The sequence below is a fragment of the Myotis yumanensis genome, unplaced genomic scaffold, assembly GCF_028538775.1.
Source record: "Myotis yumanensis isolate MYYU_CA2020_CCGP unplaced genomic scaffold, mMyoYum1.0.hap1 SCAF_1, whole genome shotgun sequence".
In the NCBI taxonomy this organism is placed as follows: domain Eukaryota; kingdom Metazoa; phylum Chordata; class Mammalia; order Chiroptera; family Vespertilionidae; genus Myotis; species Myotis yumanensis.
In genome coordinates this window covers 1,462,096-1,488,051 of record NW_027223752.1, presented here as the reverse complement: position 1 = coordinate 1,488,051, position 25,956 = coordinate 1,462,096, and the positions used below count along the sequence as shown (strand labels likewise).

Below are 25,956 nucleotides of genomic sequence, written 5' to 3'. Positions count from 1 at the left end.
GCGAGGCCCGCCCGACAGCGCCCGCCCGGCCCGGCCCGCGGGGATGCGGAGCGGCGGGCGCCGGAGGCCGCGGCCCGGCTAGGCCCGCGCTCGCCCGGACGCAGCGCCCGGTGAGTCCCGCCCGCCGCCCGCCGGGGCCCGGATTTCCTCCCCGCGCCGCCGCTTTGTTCCCGGCCGCCGGGCCGGGCGCGGGCCGCGCAGCCGGAATGGAGGCGCGGGAGCAGGAAGTGGCCGCGGCCGCCTGGGCGGGGAGGCGCGGGCCGGCGGCCGGGGGTGCGGGCCGGCCCGGCTCCCGCTTGACCTTGGGAGGCGGCCGCCGGCCCGCGAGGCCCGGGCTGGGGCGCAGGGGCGCGGCCGGGGCTGGGGGCGCCCCGAGGCCGGGCTCCCCAGGCGCGCTGCGGGCGCCCGGCCAGTGCTGCCCGGTGTCCCGGAGGCGCAGGGGCCTTAGGGAGAGGCCGGCCCGGCCACGGTTCAAGTTGGAGGGGGGCCTGGAAGGAGACCTCATCCTCCCGCGGACGGAGTTGTCCGAGGCGCCCACAAAGGACGGCTCCCCTCCTGGCCCCGATCTGCTTCCTGGTGTGGGGCCCCCACCGCCCCGGCTGGGGCCTGGAGGACGGCTGGGTCTCGGTCCGAGATGGGGGAGGGTGGGTAGACTGGGGCACGGCCTGTGCCCTGCGGCCAGAGGGCCTCTTCCTCCGCGCTGGGCCGGGGCTCCAGGCCCCCCTCAGCCCCCAGCCTGGTCCCAGCATCTGGGCTCCCTGCCCCACCGGCGGAGGGAACACCCGCAGCCCAGCGCTTGGGGCAGAGGAAAGGGCCCCTCGGAGACAGGCTGCTGTGAAAGTTGTCATTTTATAATAATAACAGGCGTGTGCGGTGACGGCCAAGGCACCGGGCGCGGGGCAGGTGGGCGCCGGGCGCGGCGTGCGTGTCGGCAGACGCACACCCCGTGTGCACACAGATATATTTTTACACATGGGCTCCCGACAGCTGTCCGGCTCTGTCAGCGCGGGCCCTGCTCGGGCCCTGGTGGGGGTAGGGGGACAACCGGAGGCCAGCCCTCTGCCTCCAGGCCACGCCCACCCAAGTGTCACCAGAGCCCCCGTGCCCAGGGGCCGGCTGAGCACCTGGGCACGTCCTTGGGCAAAGGGTGTCTTCCCTGTTGTGGTGTCAGACGGGTCTAACTGCCCATCAAAATTTAGCCTCAGGCAGTGCAAAGCCACCTCCTCTGGGTGCCCAGCCCCCGCCTCGGGCCAGGGAAGCCGGGCGGCTAGAGAAAGACCCACATTGGGATCCATTCCAGGGGTCCTGGGGGCGCTGCCCGGCCTGGGGGGGGTCCCGGAGAGGAGTCTGTGCAGGGCCCGCCCTCTGGAGTCCCTGTCTGGAGGGTCGCAGAGGACTGGGATGCCCGGAATGGGTGATGTGGGCACTGGGTTTTGAGGGATGCCTAGGAGTTTACCCAGCAGGGGGCAATGGGGAGGGCCATGCCAGATGAATGGCCAACGTGTCTGCTCTAGAGGGCTGCTGGTGGGCCCTGCGGGGCGGGCGTCCGGCCTGCGTGCGTACAGCCCCCCTTGGTCGCCGCCCGGACCCTGTAATTATGGGTCTGCAGCCACCCTGGACGGGGGTTCCCTACAAACGGTACCTATCTGAGCTTCTTTGTCGCCAGTGCCCAGGCCGAACCCGGCTAAACCAGAGGGGCTGGCCCACAGGGGCCGGATGAATGATGGAGATTCAGGCTGGTGGGGGCGCTGTGGTTTAGGAGGGGCCTGGGGTTTGGGGAGGGTTCACACCACCCTAGAGGGTGCCCAGTGCCCGCGCCAGCCACCCACACGCTGGCCCTACCGTCGCTGTTTGAGCGGCTTGGCTGCCATTCCCAGTCTGGGGCAGGGGGGGGCTCTGTGCCCGGCCCCGGGGACCCCATCTGTGGGCGGGAATACCATGGAGAGGGGCAGCAGGCATCCTCAGCAGGGGTCGGAGGTCAAGTGCCTCGGGCTGACGCAGCCGGGGGCTGCCTGGAGGAGGTGGCATTTGCTGGGCTGGCAGGTTAGGGAGGGCCTTGGGGAATGTGAGTGGTTAGTACAAAGGCCAGGGGAGTGGGTATGGGCACGGAGGTGCCCGGGGAGCTTCGAGGGCCTGGGGTCCGGGAGGGTGGGGGGACCTAGGCCCAGGGAGCAGGTGGCGTGGCGGGGACGAGAGTGAGGGGCAGAGACTGCTCCGGCAGCCGCACAGGAAGGTGGGCCCGGGCCTCGGCCCCGGGTGGGACGGGCCTCCTGGGCTCGCCGCTGGGTCGGAGGAGTGGCCCCAGCTGGACATGGCCTCACACTGCCCTTCGCTTCCCCCAGAGGCCGTGGGCACCGCTGGGCTCGGGGAGACCCGCGGAGAGCGGAGCGTGAGCGCCCCCCGGCACCATGACCGACGTGGCCATCGTGAAGGAGGGCTGGTTGCACAAGCGAGGTGAGCGCCGGGGCGGGGCCGGGGCTTCCCTCGGGGGCAGGGGCCGGGCAGCTGGGTGGCTGGGAGCCCAAGGCTGCTGGGCGGCCCAGGTGAGCGTCCCGGGCACAGCGTCTCCATGGTGTTCAGGGCCCGGCCTGGCGGACCCCTGGGTCAGGGGAGGTGAGACCAGGGCTGGAGGGCAGCTGGCGATGAGTGGCCGCCTGGCGGGGCCCTGCTGGCGGGACAACCACGCCACCTCCCGCCCGCTTTCCTGGAAGGCGGTGAGGATGTTGGGGCCGGTCCAGGGCCTGGCTCACTGGTGGCCCGGGGCACTGCCCAAGGGCTCCTGAGGGCAGGGCGGGGCGGCTGGGCCTGGCCGGGTGCCTACCTCGGGCCTGGGCTGGGCATGGGCTGTGGGAGAGCTTGCTGCACACTGGGGCCCGGGCACAGGCATGTTTGGGCCGCAGCCCGGTGCCCGCCCAGCCTCCCCTCCTCACTCCCTTGGCCCTGTGCCCCGGGCGGTGCTCGGACGGGAGCTGCTGAGATGGGAGCTGAGGCCCTGGCCCCTCACCTTCCAGCCCCGCCCCTGCCCCCGCTGCTCAGGGCCAAGCAGGGCGGGTGACAGGCCTTCCACCTGGTGCCCTGAGCAGCCACTCCCTCCTCCTTCCTCCGGAAGTCCTGGTGGCCCCACGCCCCCAGCCCCCAGCCCCCTCTCACAGGTGGGGCGAGGGGTCCCTCTCCCCACCCCAGGGTCCCACCGGCTGTTGTGGGGGGAACCTCAGACTCTGATGGGCAGACAGGGAGAACTCACACACTCAGGGCCAGGGCGGGGGCAAGAGCGTGTGTTGTGGGAGGGGTTTTGTGGGATGCATAGGAGCTCCCCACTATTGCAGGGAGGCTGCAGCAGCGGGGTGCAGGCAGAGAGGGATGGCAGTGCGACTTGGGGCTGCAGAGCTTGGCCTGGGGGGTGGAGGATGTGGTCAGCGTTAGCGCTCCCTGGGGCAGCTGCAGGGGGGGGTGGGGGGTGGGGGGGCAGTCCTCGCTGGGCCTTGAGAAGGAGGCGAGGAGGTGGAGGGGCCTGTGGTCTGTAGGGAGACCTCTGCCTGGTCCCCACAAGGCCCTGGCACCCGCCTGCCTTCTCAGTCCCCTCCCCAAGGCTCACCACTCCTTGTTCCCGGGAGTCCTGCTCCCTGTGCGGAGCCCCCATCCGGTCCTGCTGTCGGCCTCCCCTCAGCCCTCTCGGGTCAGAATCGGGGACCCCCCCCACCCTCCCCTCCCCTCCCCTCCTCTCGGTGCCCGGCAGCAGCACAGAAACTGCCACCTGGGACCAGTGCCTCTCGACCTCGGCAAACGTTTGTTGACTGAACGTTAGATCAGGAGCTGGCCCAGGAGGTGCCGGGCCCTGCCGCTGTCACGAGGCATGGCATCCGTGGGCCCGAGTCAGCCCAGAGGGGCGTCTGATCCCAGTGCCGTCCTGTGTCCCTCTCCAAGGGCCCGTCCGATGGGCTCCCCGGGCCTTGGTTTTCCCATCTGTGTAATGGGAGTGGTGGCTGGGGAGGCCTGGAGTGGGGCATGTGGTTTGTGGGGCCTGACCCGGGTGCAGCCAGGCCCTCGGCCTCTGGGGCAGGAGAGGGGCCGCGTCCCCCACCCATGCTCTTCCTCTTCGGGTGGGGGCGGTGGGGGCGGTGGGGGCGGGAGGGCCCTGCCCTGTGCGGTGGGTCCGCTCCTCCCTGGCCCCGGTCCCGCCTGCCCTGCTCGCGGAGGAAGGTCTGTAACACGGGTGCCCTCATCCCCCTGCTCCCTGTTCCTAGGGACCCCAGGACCTCTGGTGTTCTCCGGCTCCCCACAGATGTTTGGGCGCTTCCTGGGTGCTGGGCTTTGGGGTGACCCGGTGAGAGGGCGGAGGTCCTGGGGCGGGGCGCTGGGAAAGGGGTGGCTTTCGGTGGGTTGTTGGGGGACTCAGGACCCCCAGTGTGGGGCTGAGGTACGTGGAGCCATTGGACGGGAAGCACCACTCTCTCTGGGGTCGGGGGGCGGGGAGGGTCAGGATTGCGTCCTGGCCGTGGAGGAGGCAGGAGGCGGGCCCCGTGCAGATCTGATGGCTGACGGGGCGCGGGGAGGGGCGCGGGCCTGCTGAGCGGGCACCGGCCATGTTTCCTCGTCTCACCCGGCCGTTCCGGAAGGCCCGATTCCCTGCCACCCCCTGCGAGAAGCCTCCCAGGCTTCCTCCTCCAGCTCCTGGCTGACCCTCTGCCCTGCCTGCTGCCTCTCAGGGAGGAGGGGGGCACCTCTGGGCGGGGACGGGTCCCAGATCTGGCCCGGGTGGGCAGAGGGCCCCACCTTCAAGGCCTGGCCAGGGGTGGGATTCAGACCATGGGAGGGGGTGGCAGCTGACTGTCCTCCAGGGCCCGCCCCCTGCAGACCCCGAGGCCCTGCCCCGGCCCCGCCCCCCTCCCTGGCCCGTAGGTTAGGAAGCTGCTGTCCTTCTGCATCCCCCCAGGGCTGGGCACAGGGCAGACGGCCACCCCCAGACCCAGGGGCTGTGTGGGCACCACAGAGGGGCAGGTGGCTGGCTGTGCGGGGCAGACCCTGGGCCCGGGGTCCTCCCACCCCTTGGGGAGGTGGGTGGTGGGCGCCCATCTGTGGGGAGTGACCCCGAGCTGAGTTCTGGTCCTGACGATGCTTTAGCCAGAGAAGCTGGGGACAGAGTCCCCGTTCTGGGCCTGCACTGACCATGGGGTCCAGGCACACCCTCGGGCCTCATGTCCGTGTGCCCCGCGGGGGGCTGGTCCCCGGAAAGTGCTCCAGCTGCTGGAGGATCAGGTGCTGGGGGGCAGCAGGGCAGGTGTCCCTGTGGGGAGGCACCTCCTGAGCCCCGAGTGGGTGTCCCCAGCGATGGGCCGGCTTCGGAGCATGAGCTGGACATCCTGAGTGACCGCGACCCCCACGTGGGGGGCCGACACGCCGGCCGTCCGTGCGGGGCGGGTTGGCTGATGTGGCCCCAGCTGCATTTTCGAGGCCGTGGTCTGTGTTGTGAGCCCCCGGCTTTGGGGCTGGCGCTCAGCTCTGTCAGGAGCGGGTCTGGCTGAGCTCGGCGGTGGCCTCGGCCTTGTCTAGGCTGCGCAGCGCTAAGGCCGCGGCTGGTCCACGCGGCTGGTTCGGGACAAACCCTGAGGCTGCCCTCCTGCCCGCTGTCCCTGACGCCCACCGGGTCCCACCCTCCGAGCCCATGGTGTGTCCCCAACCCAGGTGGGCCAGGAAAGGGCAGGGGCAGCGAGAGTGGGGACCCAGGGTGAAGGGAGGGGCTGGCTGGAGGGGACGGCCCGGGAGGGAGGGGGACCTGGGCCGGTGTGCAGGCGGCTGTTGGCCGTGTGAGCCAGGAGGGGCGGGCCTGGGTGACCCCACCGGCCACGGTCCGCCAGCCGGGGTGCGGGGGGCGCGAGGGGAGCCCCTGTGGGCGTGAGGCTCCCTGCCTGGACGTGGTCACCGGTGTGGTCTGCCCGGCGTCTGTGCCGTGTGTTCCGTGCCTCAGTTTACCTTCCCCCAGGAGCTGCGCCAGCAGGGTCCTGTGTGCACGAGCTCCCCGGTGGGTCTCAGGCCCAGCGGGGCCCTCGCCCTGAGCCCATTCCTGGCCTGACCCTCCCCAGCTCCCGGCCAGAGAAGGGCGCCCTCGCCTCCTGCCGAGGGGGTCCCGGCATCCGGGGAAGTGCGTCCTGGGGCCCTCCCTCTCCCTCCCTCAGGCGCGGCCGCCCTCCTCTCGCCCTGGAGCCGGCATCACTGTGCCCGCGCGTGGCCCTGAGATGGGAGACGGACGTCCGTGTTGCTGACACATCCCAGCTCCGTTCCAGGCCTGGGCCTGCGGGGGGGGGGGGGGGGGCGGGGGAGTGTGCAGCCGGCCTGTGGAGGGGCAGCCGTCATGGCAGGGACAGGCCTGTGGGCCGTGTAACCCACTGCTGAGCGCCAGCTGCCGTGGAGGCCCCGAGGGGCCGCGTCCACGGTGCCGCCTGTGCCTCCTGCGTGAGGGCTCAGCGGGGCCGCGGGGAGCCTGCTGTTGCCCTGGCTGCAGGGTCGGGCGCTCAGGTCCCGTCCAGGTCCCCCCACCCCACCCCCCGGCCCCCACGGCCGAGCCTTCGGTCCCACAGTGCCCTCGGTTCACGGGGCGGCTGGTGCAATGCCCACGGCCGAGGGTCCGGCACTGGCCCTGGAGCATGTCCGAGCAGGCAGTCAGGCCCGCGGTGGAGCAGGTGCCGGGCCTCAGCCCTAAGGATGGGGCCTGGGAGGCGGCCCTGTCCCTGAGGCGGCTCCTGGGCCAGCGGCCGTGGCCGTGGCCGTGGCCGGGCCGACCTATGTGGGGCTGAGTTTCCTGTTTTGTGAGTGTGTTGAGTTCTCCCTTCAAAACAAACAACAAAAGAGGAAGCTTAGCCCTGGCCGGTGTGGCTCTGTGGATAGAGCATCGGCCTGTGGACTGCAGGGTCCCAGGTTCGATTTCCGGTCAGGGCACAGGCCTGGGTTGCGGGCTCGATCCCCAGTGTGGGGCGTGCAGGAGGCAGCCGATCCATGATTCTCTCTCATCACTGATGTTTCTCTCTTCCTCCTTTTCTGAAATAAAACGACAACAACAGCACATGTAGATATAAAAAAAGAGGAAGCGTGGTCTCGCAGGGGGTGGGGCGGGCACTGCCTCCCGCCCGGGTCCCAGGTGGCCCTCGTGGGCTGAGCCCTGTCTCCTTCCTGGGTGCCGGGTGCTGTCAGCACAGCTGCCCTGCGCGGCGCCAGACTCGATGGGGCCCAGGAGGCCGGGCCCAGGCCCCGGACAGCCTCTGCCACCACCCGCCACCTCGGGCAGCAGAGCTCGTGGTGTGCAGACGGGAAACTGAGGCCTCGGCCGAGAAGGGGTGGGCGCGGCGTGCGGTGCTGGCCGCGAGCGCCCAGGGGCCCGGGTTGCATCAGGCTGGTTCCTGGAAGTGCCGCGAGGCGAGCGCCGGGCACACCCCGCGGAGCCGGCCAGCACCTCCCGGGAGCCTGCCTGTAACCGGAGCCGCGGCTGTCGACCTGCCCACTCCCCGGTCACCCACAGCGGGCACACGCTGCCCCTTCCGTGCCCGTGCCGCCCGCCTGGGCCCTGCTCAGCAGCCCCACCAGCAGGGCCCGGCCCCGGCCTGGCCCCGGACAGGCTGGCAGAGGGGCTGGGGCTGCAGGCTGGCACGCGCGCTCCCTCAGACACAGCTCTTGGACGCAGGAGATAACCGGCCTGCAGCTCCGAACGAGGAGCGGGTGTGGGGCTTTGGGTGGGAGCCCAGGTGGCCCCCTCAGTCCACCCCCGCTGGCCCCACCTGCCCAGGAAACTGAGGCCCAGGCCGAGAAGCGGTGGACGCGGCGTGCGGTCCTGGTGGCGCCATCAGCGGTGGGGGCTCCGGGCACTGAAGATGCCTTTGGTGGGGGCCCTCAGCTGGGGAGGGGCTGGGGAGGGCATGTGGCCGGCCTGGGTTTGGGGGCATGAGGGATGGCCAGGGTGGGTGTGGCCAGGGACTTGGGGTGACGCTGCCGGGGATGGGGGCGCACGGCCAGCCACCATATCACCGAGGGAGAGGTGGTGGGGAGAGCGTCCCGCTGGGGTATGGGTGAGTGAGGGCAGAAATAAGTAAGACACGGGCCCTGCGAGATGGGGGCCTGTCAGGAGGACAGGGTCCCCCCTGGCCTGGCCCCCTCACTCCCCCATGCAGGGGGGCTTTTCCTGGGGGTGTTGAGGATGAAGGTTCGCGCCTAGGACAGGCTGGGCCCACTAGAGGCAGGGGTGTGGTTCCACCTCCGAGGGTTTGCGGGGAGGGTGTGGGTGTGGCCGGCCCCAATGGGCTCATGACAGCCAGGGCCATGGGCAGCGGGGGGGCGGGGGGCTGCTGGGCACCTGCTGTCCTTCCCCAGGGGCAGGTCCACATAGGGCTCGGTCCCTCCTGTGCCCCCAGCGGGACTGAGCCGCGCGGGGGGCATCTTTCCTCTCTGGGCCGAGAAGATGCCGCTCCTGCCCTCTCTCCTCTCCTCTCCTCTCCTCTCCTGCTCCCTCGCCCACCTGGCAGTCGGTGCCCTGCCCGGCGAGGCCCCGTGAGCGGTGCCCTCCGGAAGCTCAGTCCTGAGCGTGCACCCGACAGACGGGGTGGGTGCGGCCCCTCCCTCGCCACCCGCTCCAGGGCAGTGGTCCAGCCGCCTGGGCCCAGGCAGGGGGGCCCCTCGAGGTGACCCCTGTGGCGGGCGGCGATGGATGGGCCGCTGTCAGCGAGGCCATTTGCTCGCTGCGCCGGAGAAGGTAAATGGGCGCCCGGCAGCTGTCGGGGATGGATGTGTGGTCGGCGGGGGACCGCGCAGTCGCCGCTGTCAGCTGGCGGCGCTCCCCGGGCCTGCTGGGGTGCACTTGGCTGTGGAGAAGCAGCCCGGCCCCGCCTGGCGCCCCGCCAGCGCCCGCGCCGCCACCAGCACTGCGGCAAAGTGTGCACCAGCGGCTCCCAGGCACCGGCTCGCAGGGGACTGGCGGGGCCCAGTGCCCTCCGCCGTGTGCAGGAGCCCCCTGACCCATGGCGCCCAGGGTGCCTGGCTGCCCCCTGACTCCCGACCCCAAGCCCTGGCCGAGTGGCCGAAGGGACGTTGGCTGTGGCAGGTCAGGGCTGCTGGCCAGGAGTCCTTCCCTCAGGAGTCCTGCTGGCTCCCCAGAGAGTGGGAGGGACCCCTGGTGGGGACCCCGAGAGCTGAGGGCTGAGGGCCTTGGGGCAGGAAGAGGTGGGCAGCCCTGGTCCGGACGTGGGCTGACCGCGTGGGGGAAGGTCGGGCACAGTCCCCTCCCTGGTGGCTGGCAGGACCGGTCTCGGAGGAGCCGTGCTGCCCTCCTGCCTGCCCAGGGCTGGGCTTCCGAGAGAGCCGGGGGGGCGGGGGGGGGGGCGGCGGCGGGGGGGGCGGGGGCCGTGCAGCACCCCATCCTGCTCGCCGGCCACCAGCTGGCGCCAGAGCCCCAGCCCCTGCCCCAGCTCAGTCCCAGGGCAGCCACGGCTCCCGTTGGTCTCCTGGCTGGGAGCCGAGCTGGGGGACCTGGGCCCCGTGGTGGTCCCTGGGCTGTGCCCAGGCCCGTGTGGGCCGCAGCGCCTCGAAGTGTCTGCACGGGTGGGAGTGGGGCCTCCTGTGTCCGGGGCTGCCTGCCGGTGTGAGCGGCGGGGCTGCAGGGCCAGGTCCCCCTGCCCCCCGAGTGCCTGGAGGTCACCCTGCCGGTGGGCGGGCGTGTGGCCCCAGGGAGGGGGCAGGAGACCCCGCTCAGGGAGCTGCGTCCTGAGGGCAGACTCGGGCTTTCCGTCTGTTCCCTGCCCATGTCTGTGCCCGAGTGAGGGGTCTGCGCCTCCCGTTGCCGGCACCCCCGATGTGTCCGGCCCCCCACCCCGCCCCGGGCCTCAGGACAGAGGCCGGCCCACAGGTATCCAGTGGCCGAGAGGACAGCAGCGGCCGAGGAGTGGCCGCCTCCTGCACTGCCCGCTCCGTGTCCGCCCTACCCCTGTCTGTGCGGGCGGCCGCCTGCCTGCTGTCCGGTCTGAGCTGAGCTCATTCAGGCTCGGCCCCGGCCCAGCCCCTGGGTGGCCGCCGCCTGACCTCTAGGCGGGCACCTGAGACACTGAGAAAGGCTCTGTGTGTCCTGGCGCCTCAGCCGCCCTCCGAGGCCCCGGGTCCGCTTCCTGGAGGGGTGTCTGGGCTGCACGGAGCTCCCACTGGGTTTGGGCTCAGTCTGGCTTTGGGCTCAGCCGGGTAGGGTGTCGCTCCCATGGGTCCCCCCTAGCTCTGGGTTCCAGAACCTTCCTGGCCCTGGGGGTGGCTGGAGGGCAGGTGCAAGGTCACGTGGTTGGGGTGGGCCCTGGGAACTCTGCCCCCCCAACCCCCCTTCCAGGGAATCCCACTGTGGGGAAACTGAGGCCCGACCGCTGTGTGGGCTGTGGAGCACGGGGCCCGTGCCCCCTGTGTGTGTGCGGCGCTGGGCGCGGTGGGGGCCGGCACAGTTGGTGCCTCAAGATGGATTTTCGGCTGCGCGGCGAGGGCGCATCACGCTCCCCGCTCAGCTGGCGTCCCGGGGAGCGGCAGCTGGCGGGGTGCGAGGCCCTCCATCAGGGCCGACAGCTCCAGCAGGCGCGCAGGGGGTGGGAGTGGCAGCGGGTGGCCGCGCGGCGTGGGCGGTGGCGGTGGCGGCCCCGAGCCGCTCTGCGTGCTGCCCACCCTGCACCGTGGGGAGGACCTGGGAGGCCGGCCGCACCGTGTGGGCCTGGGCCTGGGCGACCACAGCCGCCTGTCCCCGGGCTCGGAGGGGGAGCTGGCTGGAGACCCGGCTAAATGCCGTGGGGGTGGGGCAGGGGGCCTGGTGGAGACCCCACGGGAGCCAGGGACACAGCCTGCAGGCGGGCGCCCTGGGAAAGGCCCTGGGGTGGCTGGAGCCCCGTGTCCCCAGCAGCCCCGGGTCCTGGAGGGCGAGGGGCCTTGGAGGCCACACCAGAAGCCACAGCTGTGGCGCTTGGGTGACCGCTGCCGGGACCTCTACACGGGACTGGAAGGTCGGGCGGCGGGCGGTGGGTGGGGGCGGTGGGGGGGCGGACCCATTGGCTGTGGTTTCGGGCCTTTGCTCTTGTCCTGGGCTCCGCTGGCCCAGAGCTTAGGGACCGGCCTCCCGCCCGCTGGCTCCTCTGCGGGAGCGGCCGCCTAATTAGTAAGCCCTTCGCTGCGGCGCAAACGCCTTGCTCTGCAAAATGGAAATGAGGCGTTTTTTCTGGGTGTCAGTTTGAAAAATGACCGTCGCCGGCACAGCGCAGAGGACATCTGCTCGCTTCTGCGCGGAGGCCTGTGCGCGGCTGATGTCGCGAATCGGGGGAACCTCCGCGTGCTCCCGGGCGACCGTGGTGGGTGCGGGGTCCGGGGCGCAGGTCCCGCCTCTGGGCCCCCGGCCGCGCGTCTCCCCGAGCGTGTGCTGTCCCCTCCGCGGATGCCAGGCTCCGTCCCCCCGGCCGGGTCGGCCGTGGGAGCTGCCCGCTTGCCCCGTCACTGCAGTAACCCTTTCTCCGACAAATGGCCGCCCCGGGTGGGGGGAGAGTTCCTGGCCCTGCAGCCCCAGCAGGTGGCTGTAGCTAGTGCTTCAACTGTTGCTGCAGAGTCACACTGGCTTGGCGCCACCTCCTCCAGGAAGGCCCTCTAGATTGGGTCTCCCCACAGCCGTGCCTTCCCCCATGTCCAGGTGCCCACCTGGCCCCTGCCCACCGCTCCTGTGGGAATTGGGGTCAGAGCTCACGCATTTGGGGTCCTGGGTGCCTCTGGCCCGGCACCGGCAGTTGCCTGATCGCTGCGGGCTGGGGTCCGAGGGTGGGGAGCGGGCGGGCGCAGCCTCACAGCCCTGTGTCCCAGGGGAGTACATCAAGACCTGGCGGCCCCGATACTTCCTGCTCAAGAACGACGGCACCTTCATCGGCTACAAGGAGCGGCCGCAGGACGTGGAGCAGCGCGAGTCGCCCCTCAACAACTTCTCCGTGGCGCGTGAGTGAGCCCCGCGCCGCGGGCAGGGCCCCGATGGCCCCTGGCCTCTGTGTCTGGGACCCGCAGCTCCCGGGACCGGGTTGGGCAGCGCTGGCTCAGCGTCACCTCGGGGACCTGCTGTCCCTGGCCGGTGGGTGTCTCTGTGCCAAGTTCAAGGCCGTGCCCGGAGCTGTCCTAGCACCCTTGCTCTGCAATCCGCCCTGGCTGAGTCGGGGCAGATTCTGGTTTGGAGTGGCCAGCGGGGGCCAGGGGGAGCCCAACAGGGTGGGGGGCAGGACGAGAGTGCGTGAGGGGCACCCAGCTCTGGGAGCCTCTGTCACCCCCAGGGAGAGCCTGTGGCTGCCCCCTACCCCCCCGCCCGCCAAGGCTGCCAGAGGCCCTGGACCCCCGCCGGCTGCCTGTGCCTCTGCCCCCAGGAGAGCTTGCAAAGCCGGGCAAACCGGCCTCCTTCCGTCATTCTGCCCGGGCGGGGGGAGCGGGGGAGGGTGGTAGGTGTGACCCTGTCCGTGGGGCTGAGGACGCCGGAGGCAGGGGGTGGCGGAGGCTGAGCCGGTGGGCCTCTCGCCCGGCCCCCCTTCCCTGTGCTCTGCCCAGAGGCTGGCCTCTAACAGCCAGGTGGGTGGGGGTGTGATGGGCTCATTAACTGAGCCCCAAGCCCGTCTTGGGCTGCTGACTGGGGTTCGGGGTGCAGTGCCTACTGTGGGGGTCCCAGATTCACCCCAGGTTTCTCTATACGCGCTCCCACCCTCCGGCCAGCTCTGCCTTCCAGCCACCAGCCTCGCCAACCCAGGTTCTGGCCCAGGGTCTCGGGGGGATGTGGCTCAGTGGGCTCCCTGCCTGCAGGTGTGCGGAGGTGGGGCCGCCCTGCCACCTCGCTGCCCTGCTCCCGCTGCAGGGGCCGGGGCATGGCCAGCGCCCCCCGCCGAGGGCATCTGGAGGGGAGCAGAGCTGCCGCCTAGTGGGTCTCCCCAGGGGGCAGAGGAGGGGGCCCAAGTGAGGGGAGACCCAGGAGGCAGACATCCCCACCGTGGCATCCCCATGGCTGTGGGGGTGGCCTGGCTGGGGAGGAGACCCCTCAGGAGTGCCCCCCAGGCTGAGCGCAGAGGGTGGGGTGACCTCAGAGGCACGTGGAAGTGGGCACTGGCCAGGGGGGCTGCCTGAGTGGGTGGGGCTGGGGCTCCGGGCCAGGAGGAGGCGCTGCCGGGCCTCTGGGGGTGGAGTCAGGAGTGGGGACGAGAAGCCAGGCCTGGGATGGGCCCAGGGGCTCAGGACAGTGAGTGGGAGGGGGGTGTGCAGGGGCCCAGGAGGCCTGCCTGTCCTGGCCTGTGGTGACGGCGGCCCCTCCGTACCGGCCAGCCCAGAGCCCTGCCCTCGCCCCAGCCTGGCAGGCCGGTCTCTATCTGGGCCCGGCTGAGCCCTCTGTCGCCAGGGCCCAGACGCTGGCTGGGATGGTAGAAGCCCTGCACGCCCCCCCCCCCCCCCCCCCCCCCCCCGCCTCGCAGGCTGGGCCAGGTCTGTCCTAGGAGGCCTCAGAGACCCCCACACGCACTCACACCCCTCTCGGCCTGACCATCCGTGCAGCTCTGCACAGCAGGGGTGCGTGACCCTGGGGTGTGCCTGGCTGCAGGGGTGCGTGACCCTGGGGTGAGCCTGGCTGCAGGGGTGCGTGACCCTGGGGTGTGCCTGGCTGCAGGGGTGCATGACCCTGGGGTGTGCCTGGCTGCAGGGGTGCGTGACCCTGGGGTGAGCCTGGTTGCAGGGGTGTGTGATCCTGGGGTGTGCCTGGCTGCAGGGGTGCGTGACCCTGGGGTGAGCCTGGCTGCAGGGGTGCGTGACCCTGGGGTGAGCCTGCTGCAGGTGTGTGTGATCCTGGGGTGAGCCTGGCTGCAGGTATGTGTGACCCTGGGGTGTGCCTGCTGCAGGGGTGCGTGACCCTGGGGTGAGTATGGCCCTGGTGCGTGCCTCTCCTGCTGTGCGTGTGCTCAGGTGCCTGTCTCTCCTGCTGTGCGTGTGCTCAGGTGCCTGCCTCTCCTGCTGTGCGTGTGGTGTGGGGGTGTGGCCCAGCATGCGTGTGCTCGGGTGGCTGTGCTCCCGGCCTGTCAGCCTGTCTGCACCCCTGTGTGAGTCCTGCCCCCCAGTCCCTGGGCGTGGGGTGGCATCGTGGTGGGGGTGGTGTCCCCTAGCCGCCTCAGGACAGGCAGCCTCTCCCCTGGGGCTGGCCGTGGGGAGGGGGGAGATGGGGCCGGCAGTGGGCAGGCAGCTCTCACCAGTTCCCACCCTGTGGCCCCTCCCTGGGACCCCAGACCCCTCTCCCTGCGGCCAGTCAGGGCCATGGCCTGGCGGGCAGCTCCAGAGCCCTGTGCTGAGTGGGAGGGGCACTGCGGCCCCGAGGGCATGGATAGAGCTCCCAGGACTTGGGGGGGGAGGTCTGGGCTCACCTTCCCCCCCCACCCCAGAATGCCAGCTGATGAAGACGGAGCGGCCCCGGCCCAACACCTTCATCATCCGATGCCTGCAGTGGACCACGGTCATCGAGCGCACGTTCCACGTGGAGACCCCTGAGGAGCGGTAGGGCGGGCGCGGGGACCGGCTGGGGGCCCAGGGGTGGGGAGGGAAGGGGGCGGGCGAGGTGGGTGCTGGCCCCTCGTTCTCCTGGCCCCTCGCTCCCTGTGCTCCCAGGCTGGGGGGAGGGGATGCAATCCTGCAGGGCCCAGGCCAGATCCCAGGGCAGCCGGGCCTCTGGGGCCTCGGATGGGCGGGGGGCGAGGCCCAGCCTGGGTAGGGCTGGACCTTCGCTGACCGCCCGCAGGGAGGAGTGGACGACTGCCATCCAGACGGTGGCCGATGGGCTCAAGAGGCAGGAGGAGGAGATGATGGACTTCCGGTCGGGCTCGCCCAGCGACAACTCGGGGGCTGAGGAGATGGAGGTGTCCCTGGCCAAACCCAAGCACCGCGTGGTGAGGCCCGCTCCCCTCTGCGGCCCCGACGCCCGGGACCCCCCTTCCTCCTGTGCACAGCTCAGTCTGACCACCCGAGCCCTGGGTCAGAGCGGGAGGACGCTGGGGTGCCAGGAGACCTGGGCGCTGTCACTCCCACCATCCCCCGAACCCCAGGGCTTGGAGTTGGGGTGCAGAGCCCCGGGCCAGCCCCCTGTGCTCTGACTCCGCCCGCCGCCCCCAGACCATGAACGAGTTTGAGTACCTGAAGCTGCTGGGCAAAGGCACGTTCGGGAAGGTGATCCTGGTGAAGGAGAAGGCCACCGGCCGCTACTACGCCATGAAGATCCTCAAGAAGGAGGTCATTGTGGCCAAGGTCGGTGCTGCCCGGGGGGTGGGGGGGCGGGGGGGGGGGCAGAGGCGGGCGGCACTCACAGCCCGTCTTCCAGGACGAGGTGGCGCACACGCTCACGGAGAACCGAGTCCTGCAGAACTCGCGGCACCCCTTCCTGACGGTGAGCGGCCCCCACCCGAGGCCACCGGGCGCCAGGGCAGAGCGCGGCCCTCTGTGCCCGGGCTGAGGACTGGCCGGGAGCTGGGGCCTCCTGGCTGCAGCGGGGCAGCGGCGGGCAGGCCTCTGGGGCCGCGGGGCGCTCCCTGACGCTGTGCTCGCTGCCCCGTGTGCAGAAGGGGCAGGCGACCTGGGGCCCCCTTTGCTCTGCCGGGTGGGGTCCCAGCCAGGGGCCCCGGTGTTGGGGTACAGGCCCAGGAGTTGGGGGAAATCCTTAGCCTGTGGGACCACAAGGAATCAGCTGGAAGTTGGTTTCCCAGCTCAGCCAGCTCCTGGGGGCACGGGCGGCCCCTCCTCCAGGATCTTGTGGGCCCAGCTCCCACGGGGACCCCGGCCCTGGCCCTCCGCTCAGCGCTATGCTGGCCTCCTCTGCACTGACTGGGTCCAGGGCGGTGCCTGTGGGTGAGAGGTGGGCACGTCCGCCCTTTAGAGCGAGGCTGCCCCTGTGGGTGGAGGCGGGGAGCCAGAGGCAGCGGTGCCTGGAGGGCACATCCTCCCCTTGTCTGGCTGAGGGCGGTCCTGTGGGGAGCCTCCGTGTTCAGGGATCTTGCCAGACTCTGACACCCCCCCCCCCCCCTCCCGCGCACGAAACCTGGCCCAGCCCCACGTCGGCCATCCTCCAAGCGGGCCTGTGGGGGGAGCAGGGCGTGAATCCAGCCTGTGCCCCTTGCAGGCCCTGAAGTACTCCTTCCAGACGCATGACCGCCTCTGCTTCGTCATGGAGTATGCCAACGGCGGCGAGGTAGGCTGCTGGGGCCCTGCGCCGTCCTCCCCCTTGGGGCCCCATCCCCTTAGGGTCCGCCTCTCCCCCCTTGGGGCCGCACCTGTGCTGGGCGGTGGGTGGTGGGTGGTGGTCGGCGGGCGTGGTGCGAGGCTCGGCTCCCCGCAGCTCTTCTTCCACCTGTCTCGCGAGCGGGTGTTCCCCGAGGACCGGGCCCGCTTCTACGGCGCCGAGATCGTGTCGGCCCTGGACTACCTGCACTCGGAGAAGAACGTGGTCTACCGGGACCTCAAGGTGGGCCGGCCTCGGCGGGAGGGGCTGGGGCGCAGGCGGCAGGTGCTGACCGGAGACACCCCCTCACCCCGCTGCCGCCCGCAGCTGGAGAACCTGATGCTGGACAAGGACGGGCACATCAAGATCACGGACTTCGGGCTGTGCAAGGAGGGCATCAAGGACGGGGCCACCATGAAGACCTTCTGCGGGACCCCCGAGTACCTGGCCCCCGAGGTGCGCGCCCTAGCCCCGCCCCCCCTCCCGCCCGAGCCCCGCGGTGCCGTCCGGGCGCCCGTGACCGTCGGCGCCGTGTCCCGCAGGTGCTGGAGGACAACGACTACGGCCGCGCCGTGGACTGGTGGGGGCTGGGCGTGGTCATGTACGAGATGCTGTGCGGCCGCCTGCCCTTCTACAACCAGGACCACGAGAAGCTGTTCGAGCTCATCCTCATGGAGGAGATCCGCTTCCCGCGCACGCTCAGCCCCGAGGCCAAGGCCCTGCTGTCGGGGCTGCTCAGGAAGGACCCCAAGCAGAGGTGGGCGCGGGAGGGCGGCCGGGGCGGAGGCGGTGGGTCCCGGCCCCCTGTGGCCCCCACACCCGCTCAGGAAGCCCCACCCACTCCACCCACGGCAGCTCTTGCCCCCGGCATTGTCCCCGCGGGGCCTCAGCCAGAGAACTGCGCCCCCGCCCCGGGCGTGTCCCCCACTGACCGCACCGTCCCGGCGGCACTGTGCGGTGCTGTCAGGCGGCCCAGCCCCACTCCCCGGAGGGGGCCGGTGGGTGTGCCGACCCGGGCCGGGCGGTGCGTGACCGGGCCTGGTCCCCGCAGGCTCGGAGGGGGCTCTGAGGACGCCAAGGAGATCATGCAGCACCGCTTCTTCGCCAGCATCGTGTGGCAGGACGTGTACGAGAAGAAGGTGACGCCCACCCCGCTCAGTCACCCCGCGTCCACCGCTCACACGCCCACAGCCCCTGCTCCCGCCCCGAGCCTCCCCGGGCGGGTGGCTGCACTCGTCCCCCGATCGCTGTGCGGGGCCCGTGTCCCCCGGAGGAGCCGGTGCCTGTGCTCCTGGGAGGGGTGCCCTTCCCTGGGGCCACGCTGAAGGTTGCCGTGGTGACTGGGAGACCCGCTGCTCCCTGGGCCTGGGGGAGGCAAGGCCCCCCACACGGGAACGCCACTCAACAGCCCACGTGGGTCAAGGACCGGGGGGATGTCTGTCCCCCCATCCTAATTATCAAGGGGGAGCCCCTAGCAGCTGGGCCGAGCAGGCCCGTCCCCTGCACACCTTTCCAGGTGCCCTGTCCCCTTCCCAGTTTATAAGAAAACCAGGAAGGGAAGGAAGAAAGTTAGGGAAAGAAAAGTGGACGCTCTTCTCTTGCCTGAGAGCCTGGGGGAGTGTGTGTGTGGGGGGTGGGGTGGGGGTGGGGGGCTGCAGAGCTAGGCTGCACTACCTCCTGTCGCCTGCAGAGGCCGCTGTGCGCAGTCTCGCCCTACCCTTGCTGGAGGGGTTCCTGGGCCGCCACAGCCACCCTCCCCGCAGGCCCCCTCCCAGAGTCCTGCTGTGGGTGGGCCACAGTTTACCCCCTGGCTCAGCTCCCTGGGGTGGCTGTGGGGGTGCAGGGCCAGTCTGTAACCTGCCCGCCCCCCCTGCCCCGCCTGCCCCCGCAGCTCAGCCCGCCCTTCAAGCCCCAGGTCACCTCGGAGACGGACACCAGGTATTTTGATGAGGAGTTCACAGCCCAGATGATCACCATCACCCCCCCGGACCAAGGTGAGGGCCGCTCTCCCCGACTCCCCCCAAAACAACCGAGCCAGGCTCCCCTGCCCGGGCCTGGGCCTGGGCCTCAGCTTCGACTGGCAAGGTCCCCTCTGGAGGGTGCTGATCAGGGCGGGAGGGAGGGCCACTCCCCTGTGCCCGGCTCGGGAGGGTCGGGGTCAACGAGTCTGGAGCCTTCAGGGGCCTGCCTCAGTTTCCCTGTCCTCCCTGCCCGCAGACGACAACATGGACTGTGTGGACAGCGAGCGGAGGCCCCACTTCCCACAGTTCTCCTACTCGGCCAGCGGCACGGCCTGAGGAGGCCAGCCCGGTGCTGGTGACCCGCGGGCGCCACAGGCTGGACGCCACCTCCGTGGGTCGGGAGGGCCCGCAGCGACGACCTGTAGTGAATGTTTCTCTCTGGAGGCGATGGAGGAACCACGCTCCTCCAGCGCGGGGGACCTCCGTGCCCTGGGCAGGGCTGTCCGCACCCGGAGGGGAGGTCCTGCGGTTTTTCTTAATTTATTTCATCCAGTTCTCCAGACGTGGCCTCGCCTCCAGACGGGATTCCCGGAGGAAACGCCGAGGACTGCAGCAGCCACGTGCACTTTGGGGTCCGGTGGCCCCTGCCCGCGCCCCTGGCCCCTCCCGCCACCTGTCCCTGGCTGTCAGCTGTCCCTGCCCGCCCGCCAGCCAGCCCGGAGGCACCAGAGCCCCTCCCCTCGGGTGGGCCAGGGCAGCCCAGGGCAACGGCGAGGACCGTGCGGAGCAGGCGGCTGAGCCCCTCGCTGTGTTCACTGTCCATGTGCGTTCAGGGCTCATCTTAGAGAAGAGCCCCCCCTCCCCCTGAATGCCCCCCCTCCCATGCTCCCCCGGTAGCACCCGTCCTGTCCTCCTAGCTTCTCTCCCGCCGCCCGGCCAGACACTGCGCTGCACCATGGCGTTTTTTTACATCAACTTTAGTATTTTTACTATTATGAGACTTCCCTCCGAATTCCTCAATAAAAACGGCTTTTCAACTTCGTGGCTTGTTTTGCTTGTGGGGAGCACCCCGTCCGGGCCCTGACACCCAGACAGCTTCTGAGGCAGGTGACTCCCCAGCTCACATGGACTTGCTGGAGGGGGTGTCCTGGCGGTCCCTGTCCCACCTGGCCCCATGCCCAGGGGTCATCTGACCGCCAGGAGGGACAGAGCTGGCTGACCCCCCATACCCCCAGCAGAGCAGCCAGGACAGCGGGCTTCGGGCGCCACCTGGTGGCGAGGAGAGGAACTGCCACCCAGCCCTAAACGGGTCAGCGCTGGGCAGGCAGGGCCCAGAGGACCTGGCTCCTCACCTTAAGGGGTGGGTGCCCCCTGCAGGGGTGCCAGGGTGCCCCGACTCCACAGTGCCCTGGGTGGGGGCGTCCAGTCCTCGGTGGCCCTCTTCCCTCGGCTTTGACCGGCCGTGGGTCACAGCACAGCAGTGACGCCACCACAAGCAGCAGGTCACAGCTGAGGGAGGCCAGGGTTCAGGGAAGAACCGCCCGTCAGCCGGGCCTGTGCCCACGAGAGCAGCGAGGACCTTCAGGCAGTTACCACAACGACCATCCACCCAGCAATCCCACCTCTGCCGCCCCCAAGAACTGAAGGGGCCCCCAGAGACACTGCACCCACGTTCACAGCGGCAGCAGCCTCAGGACGAGGACTGGATGACGGGCCGGTCCATCCGCACACGGGAAGTGCGCAGCCTCAGGACGGACACGCGCCACCTGCTCCCAGAGGGACCGTGTGGTGCTCAGTGAACTAAGCCAGACACAGAAGGACGGGCCCTGCACTGGGGGGTCAGAGCCACCGGGACACAGCAGGTGGTGGCGCCGGGCTGGGGGGTAATGGGGACAGGCCAGCTGTGCAGGACGGGGGCGCGGGGACATGTGGGGTGGGGGCATGACTGTGCCCTTACAAATGGAAGATGGTACTCTGTGTTCACACCACGGGAAAGGGAGATACAATCCACTGCAGACACAGGACATGCTGCCACACCCTTCCATTAGCTTCAGGCTCCGAGCAAGTGGCAGGTGTGGTATGCAAATGGGAGGAGCCTTCGGAGCTGGAGCCGGGGTGTCAGGTGGGGGCCGCTGGTCGGGCCAAGGGTGCGATCGGCTCCCTCCCCACAGGACCCCATTTGTGCTGGGGTGGGGAGATGCCTTTGGGATATTCCTCCGGCCTGGAGGCTTCCAGATCACAGGCATGGACACAGCACCTCATCTCGTGTCCCCCGCCCAGGCAGGACCCCCTGCAGCACTGTCTGGGGAGACAGGCACCTGGGAGAGAGAACTCCTGGGCACTGTGCGGCCAGGGCCAGGCCTGCTGGCTTGTGGCCTGGGGCTGTCGGGCAGTGAGGGCCAGCGGGGGAGTCCCTCCCGTGGCCCCTCCCCAAGGCCGGCCTCGAGGGGCCTGAAGGTACACAGACGGCCGTCCGCACCGGGACTGCCCACGGTGGGGGCACCCAGGCAGGCGGTGTCACGGTGACATTTCAGGACAAGTCTGGACGTTACCACCCCCCTCCCTGGGCTGCGCTGGGCCAATGTCACCCGCTCTGGAGTCAGACGACCTGGGTTCAAAGCTTTCCTCACCAGGACTGGCAGGTGGGCTGGTAGGTGATGCACTTGGACCTCCATTTCCCCCGTCTGTAAAGTGGGGTGACCAGGCACGCAGCTTGCGTGAAGCTCAGCGAGCGCTGAGTGAGCTGCCACAGTGGCACGGAGGCCCTGCCTCCTCCGTGGGCCCCTCCAGCACCTGCTGGTCACAGGACCAGGAGGCCGCACCCCCAGGACTGTTAACGTAAGCAAGTCCTCTCGTCCAAATATATAGGATTTATTCAGTCATCAGTACAAAACATCCAACAGAAAGCTGTCTCCCCCACCGCCCCCCCCCAGGGTCCCTCTGCGTCCGCACCGGGAGGCCGTCCTGCCTGGAAGGCCACGTCCGCTGGGCCCTCAGGCCTCAAACATGGCACAGCTGGCGCAGAGCACTTTCTCATGGACGTCACTGCAGCTGCAACATCGCAGGGAGGAGAGAAGAGCGGGGGCGTTAGGTTAGGGGCTAAGCTGTGTCCCCCCATTTATATATGGAGGTGCTACCCCCAGGCCAGAGACCTGACGGGGAGATGGGGCCGTTTGCTGCAGAGGCAGTGAACTAGGACGGGGCCCCCTGCAGGCGGGTGTCCTGAGTAAACACACGGAGGAGGGGGATGACGCCAGGACGCGGGAGCCCCCAGTGTGCGGCAGCCCCGGGAGGTGGGCCCAGTGGGGAGCAGGCCCTTCCCACGGCTTCTGGAGGGACCACCCGCCACCCATCCCAGACTTCCCGCCCAGAGTGTGAGGGCAAAGACCGGCAAGTACGTGGACCGAGACAGCCAATGAGCTGCCTGGGGTCCAACCTGTGTGTCTAATGGGATGGAGGCCCCACAGAACCTCCCAGGAGTCCAGTGAGGGGTTACTGGACCACGTGGTTCACATCAAGTAACGTAACGCCGAGGAAACCCAGGGATTCGTGGGGAAACTCATCAGAGGGGTCCCGAAAGGCTGGGAGACTGGCAACGCGCTACAGGAAACCAAGGAGGGCCGTGGAGTCCAAGCCGTCACCGAGAACTCAGAGCCGCGGGCTGGCTGGTTCTGGCTGGGGAGCCACAAACCAGCCCCAGCCAGCCCCAGCCAGCACCACCGAGCTGTGAGCCCAGGACTAGGAGGTGTGGGCGGGACGCGCCTGAGCAGCTGGCGAGGAGCAGAGGCTGTGGCAGAGACCATGGTCTGGGTCCCAGGCCTGGGGACGGCAGTCGGCCTCACGGCCTAGAGCAGAGAACCCAGCCCTGGTTGTGGCCACGAGGCCCGAGGCCTGCTGACCGGGCAGCGTGCATCCTGTGGGCAACGGGAAGGGGAAGGAGAGGCTGGCAGGGCATGCGCAGGGGTCCAGCGAGGACACTGAGGCAGGAGGAAGGTTCCAGCCCAGGGTCGCCCTCTACCTGCCCTTCTGCTGGGCTCCTGTCCTCAAGCGAGGAGGCCCTGCCCTTTGGCTCACACACAAACAGGAGATCTAAGCGGTGCCACTCAGTTACGTTCATAAGTCGCTAGCCAGAACCAGCCACAGCCTCCAGGCTGGACGGCGCAAGTGTCTCCCAGTCTCTCTCTCTTCTTTTAAAATATGTATTTTTATTTTTTTCAGAGAGAAAGGGAGAAGGAGAGAGAAACATCAATGATGAGAGAATCATTGATCGGCTGACTCCTGCCCGCCCCCTACTGGGGATCAAGCCCATAATTCGGGCACGTGCCCTTGACTGGAATCGATCCTGGGACCCTTCAGTCCGCAGGCTGACGCTCTACCCACTGAGCCACACCAGCGAGGGCCCCAGTCTCTGGTCCCCCTCCCTGGGAGCTGCCTTGGGGCCACCCCGGCTTTCTGAGCCGTCAGACAGCCCGACTCCCCGAGGCTGGCTTCAAGGCTGTCGGCCGAAGCTACTCATAGGCCTACAGACCTGGGGGACGTGTCTTCTCACCGCACAGCCGCTGGGGAGGGACTCCCTCGCTCACACACTCCACGTCCTGCTCCGCAGCCCACTCCCCAGAGGCGGCGGCAAGCACCGCGCACCTGCTGCCAGGGGTCAGGGCGCAGCAGGGAGAGCCCGAGGGGGAGCCGCGCGGTCCTCATGCCGGGCTGGGAGGACTGACCCGCGGCCTCAGACCCCAGGCTGCACTGGGACGAGCCGGCCACCGTGACTTCGGTTTCCCGGGGACTGACCACCGTCTTCACACGGCCCAACCCCGGCTGTGCCCGCCCCCGCCCCATCCACACTTACTCCACGAGCGCGCACAGGGTGCAGGCCACAGCCCCGCAGCTGCCGCAGGTGCGCACGCAGTGCCCACACAGGGCGCGCTCACACTGGCCGCAGGCCGCTGCTCCGTCCGCCGCTCGCACGCACGAGGAGCAGGCCTGGCGCGCTGCCCCAGGCGCATCTGTGAGGGAGAAAGGCCAGCGGTCAGCGGGCAGGGGCTGCAGTGCTGGGGGCTGGGGCACTGCCTTCCCGAGGACAGGCTGACCTCACGCCCCTGACCGGCCCGGACCCTCACGGCCACCTGAGCAGGTCCCCACACAGCCCTGCTCCGCGAGGGAGCGCCCGGGGTTTGGGCTCCTGCTACCGAACCCCCACTCTGGGTGCCTGCGCTGAAGGGCCAGCTTTCCCTGCTTGCACTGGGGCCTCGGCCTTCGTCCGGGCGTCTCAATGTGTGAGCCACGTCACAGATGAACAGAGCTCCTGGGTCCCGCCAGGCCCAGGGGTGTCAGCCTGAGACGCACAGACAGGCGACCAGGCTGTCCCCACGCAGACAGGACTCGGAGCTGCAGGGGAACAGGGGGACGCTCGCGGGCCCCAGGGGGTCTGCTCCTTCCCCTGCAGGGAGGTTGCTCACAGCTCCGGGCTGGAGTGTCGGGGCAGGGACTCACTCCACAAGGCGGCTCCCTGGGCGGCCAGCCCCAGCCCCAGCCCCTGCTGGGCAGACAGTGTCCCTGATGGCGGGACAGCCCCCCGCCACATCCATCCCCAGCGCAGTGGGCGGGCGGCGGTCGGCCTCACTCACCGGCTTCGAAGGCCTGGGCTCCCGGCCGGGTCAGGCGGCCGTCTGGTCCGATCAGCATCTGCCCCCGTGTGGCCCGAGGAGCCTCCATGGGGCCCGGCTTCGGGGACTCGGGCAGGTCCACCACGGCGCAGCCTTCCTCCCACGCGGGGTCCATGCAGGCCTTGGCCCCGCGGAACAGGAGCTGCCTGGTCCTCTCTGGGGAGACAGAGCCCTCCGATGACCCGTCCAGCCCGGGGGGCCTTGCACAGCCCCGCCCCCTGCAGGCCAGGCGTGGAGGCGCCGCTGTGCTGCTCCCCTCCTCCCAGCGCCCCCAGCCCCGTGCAGCACTGGCCCAGCTCCTGCTATGGGGCCCACCCCACAGCCCGGCCGTGTGCACCCCCTGCACCCCCTGCAGAGCGGCAGGCAAAGTCCTGGCAGCAGCGGCTCCTGACAGAGGCCTCGGAACTTTCCAGGCCTCTGGGGACCCTGGACCCCCGCCCCCACCCCCGCTGAAGTGGCTGCTCAGCGCGGGAGCAGGGCTGTCCATCAGGCCCCGCGCCAGGCCCCCAGGGGCTTTCCCCCGACCAAGCGCCAGGTGCCAGCCCCCAGGCCTGCCTTCCTCCGGCCCACAGAGTGGACTTCGGGGCGGACTGCGGGAAGCGGGGGCTCTCATGGAATTGACCGCCACGGGCACCGGGACTCAGATGCAGGGGCTGCCGCCAGCTCCTCCTCCCGCGCCCCTGTGGCCCCTGCACCGCGTGGGCGGCCTCGGCCTCGGCCTCGGCCTGGAAAGCAGCGGTGTTCACAGCCCGAGCACCGGGCGGAGGGCGGAGCAGCTGGGGCCCGGAACGGGGCGGCAGGCGGCGGGGGACGGGCTCCCGGGCGGCCCCTCCCGGGCTGCTCAGCGGGTACACTGTGCCCCGGCCCGACCTCTCGGCCGGGCAAGCGCCGCGCTGTCGCCGCCCCGCACCGTCACCCCCCAAACGGACGGTCCACAGCCTCGGCACCGGCGCCGGGACAGCGCCTCCGACGGCTCGCGGCCCCGCAGACCCCCCCGAACTGGACGCTCCGGCCGCGCCAAGTCCTGCTGACCCCCCTCCCATCCCCCCGCCCGCCCCCCTCTCCCCTGCGGGACCGGCGCCGCCCGGTCACCTGCGCTCCCCGAGCCCGAGCCCGAGCCCCGGAGGCGGCGCCTCGCGCAGCGCAGGGCCTGGCGGGGCGGGCGCGCTCCTCAGACACCTCCCGGTTAGAACGGGCGCTTCTGTGCGCTCAGGGCCCCGGGGCGTCCACTCCCTGACCGCTCGCTGGGCCCGAGGGGCCCCCAGGCCGGGCAGACCTGCTGGTGCGCGAGCCCCGCCTCCCGCAGAGCCGAGCCGGGGCGCACCTCGCAGAGGCCGCTTGTCTGGGGAGGCAGGGACTCGGCGTACGGGCTGTGGCCACCGCCGGTGGACGGGGGCGCATTCCCGTACGCCCGATGCTCCAACCTCCGGCCCCCCCGCGGGTCTCCCGCCCCCCCCCCGCGGCCGGTGGAACCGCCGGCCCCAGCCCCGCGTTGCAGGGAGGAAGCCCTACTCCGCACTCACCGTAGGTCTCCCGCGAGTAACGCTCGGAGCACACGCCGCGGCCCAGCTCCTTCCAGCCCACGCGGACCTTGAGCTGCAGCGGGGCCGCGACCCCGAAGGGGCAGCCCCGCTTGGGCATCGCCACGGGCCAGGGAATTCGCGTCCGCGCCTGGCCGCCCTCCCACGTCACAGACGCGCGCCAACCTTCGCGCGCGGCGGGGGCGGGGCTCGTTTGCGGCGCTGCGCGGGATAGGCCCAGAGCGAGGGAAGGGGCGGGGCTCTGGTGCAGCACGGCGCACGATAGGCCGGTGAAGTACAGGGGGCGGGGCTGGTGCGCGGCGCGGGAAAAAGCTGGGCGAGTGGGCGCGCCGGGGCTGGGAGATGGCGGTGTCGTGACCACGCGGCGCGGGATAGGCCGGTTGGGGGCGAGACTCGAGTCGGGGGGCGGGCCCTGCATGAGGGGCGCCTCGGGATAGGCCGAAGGCGACTTGGGGGCGGGACTCGCGAGAGGCGCGGCGCGTGATAGGGCAGAGGCGACCTCAGGGGCAGGATGTCAGCTCTTCATTTTGTTGGTA

At 70.5% G+C, this 25,956-nt stretch overlaps 2 protein-coding genes across 2 annotated transcripts; one reads left to right on the top strand and one right to left on the bottom strand.

Annotated features, from left to right (window-relative positions):
* AKT1 (AKT serine/threonine kinase 1) lies at positions 1-19,254 on the top strand. Its single transcript, XM_070412093.1, has 14 exons — positions 1-110; positions 2,343-2,454; positions 11,845-11,973; positions 14,430-14,541; positions 14,783-14,930; positions 15,154-15,285; positions 15,359-15,424; positions 16,154-16,222; positions 16,370-16,495; positions 16,580-16,708; positions 16,795-17,009; positions 17,304-17,391; positions 18,144-18,246; positions 18,470-19,254. The coding sequence occupies exons 2-14, from the start codon at positions 2,409-2,411 to the stop codon at positions 18,547-18,549; spliced, it is 1,443 nt and encodes a 480-aa protein (XP_070268194.1). The 5' UTR covers positions 1-110; positions 2,343-2,408; the 3' UTR covers positions 18,550-19,254.
* Positions 19,255-21,063: 1,809 nt separating this feature from the next.
* SIVA1 (SIVA1 apoptosis inducing factor) lies at positions 21,064-25,570 on the bottom strand. The gene is made up of 4 exons (XM_070412217.1): positions 25,403-25,570; positions 23,841-24,035; positions 23,063-23,219; positions 21,064-21,264 (listed from the first exon to the last, which is right to left on the bottom strand). Exons 1-4 carry the CDS (start codon positions 25,518-25,520, stop codon positions 21,207-21,209), a joined length of 528 nt encoding a protein of 175 aa, XP_070268318.1. The 5' UTR covers positions 25,521-25,570; the 3' UTR covers positions 21,064-21,206.
* Between the last annotated feature and the right edge of the window lie 386 nt (positions 25,571-25,956).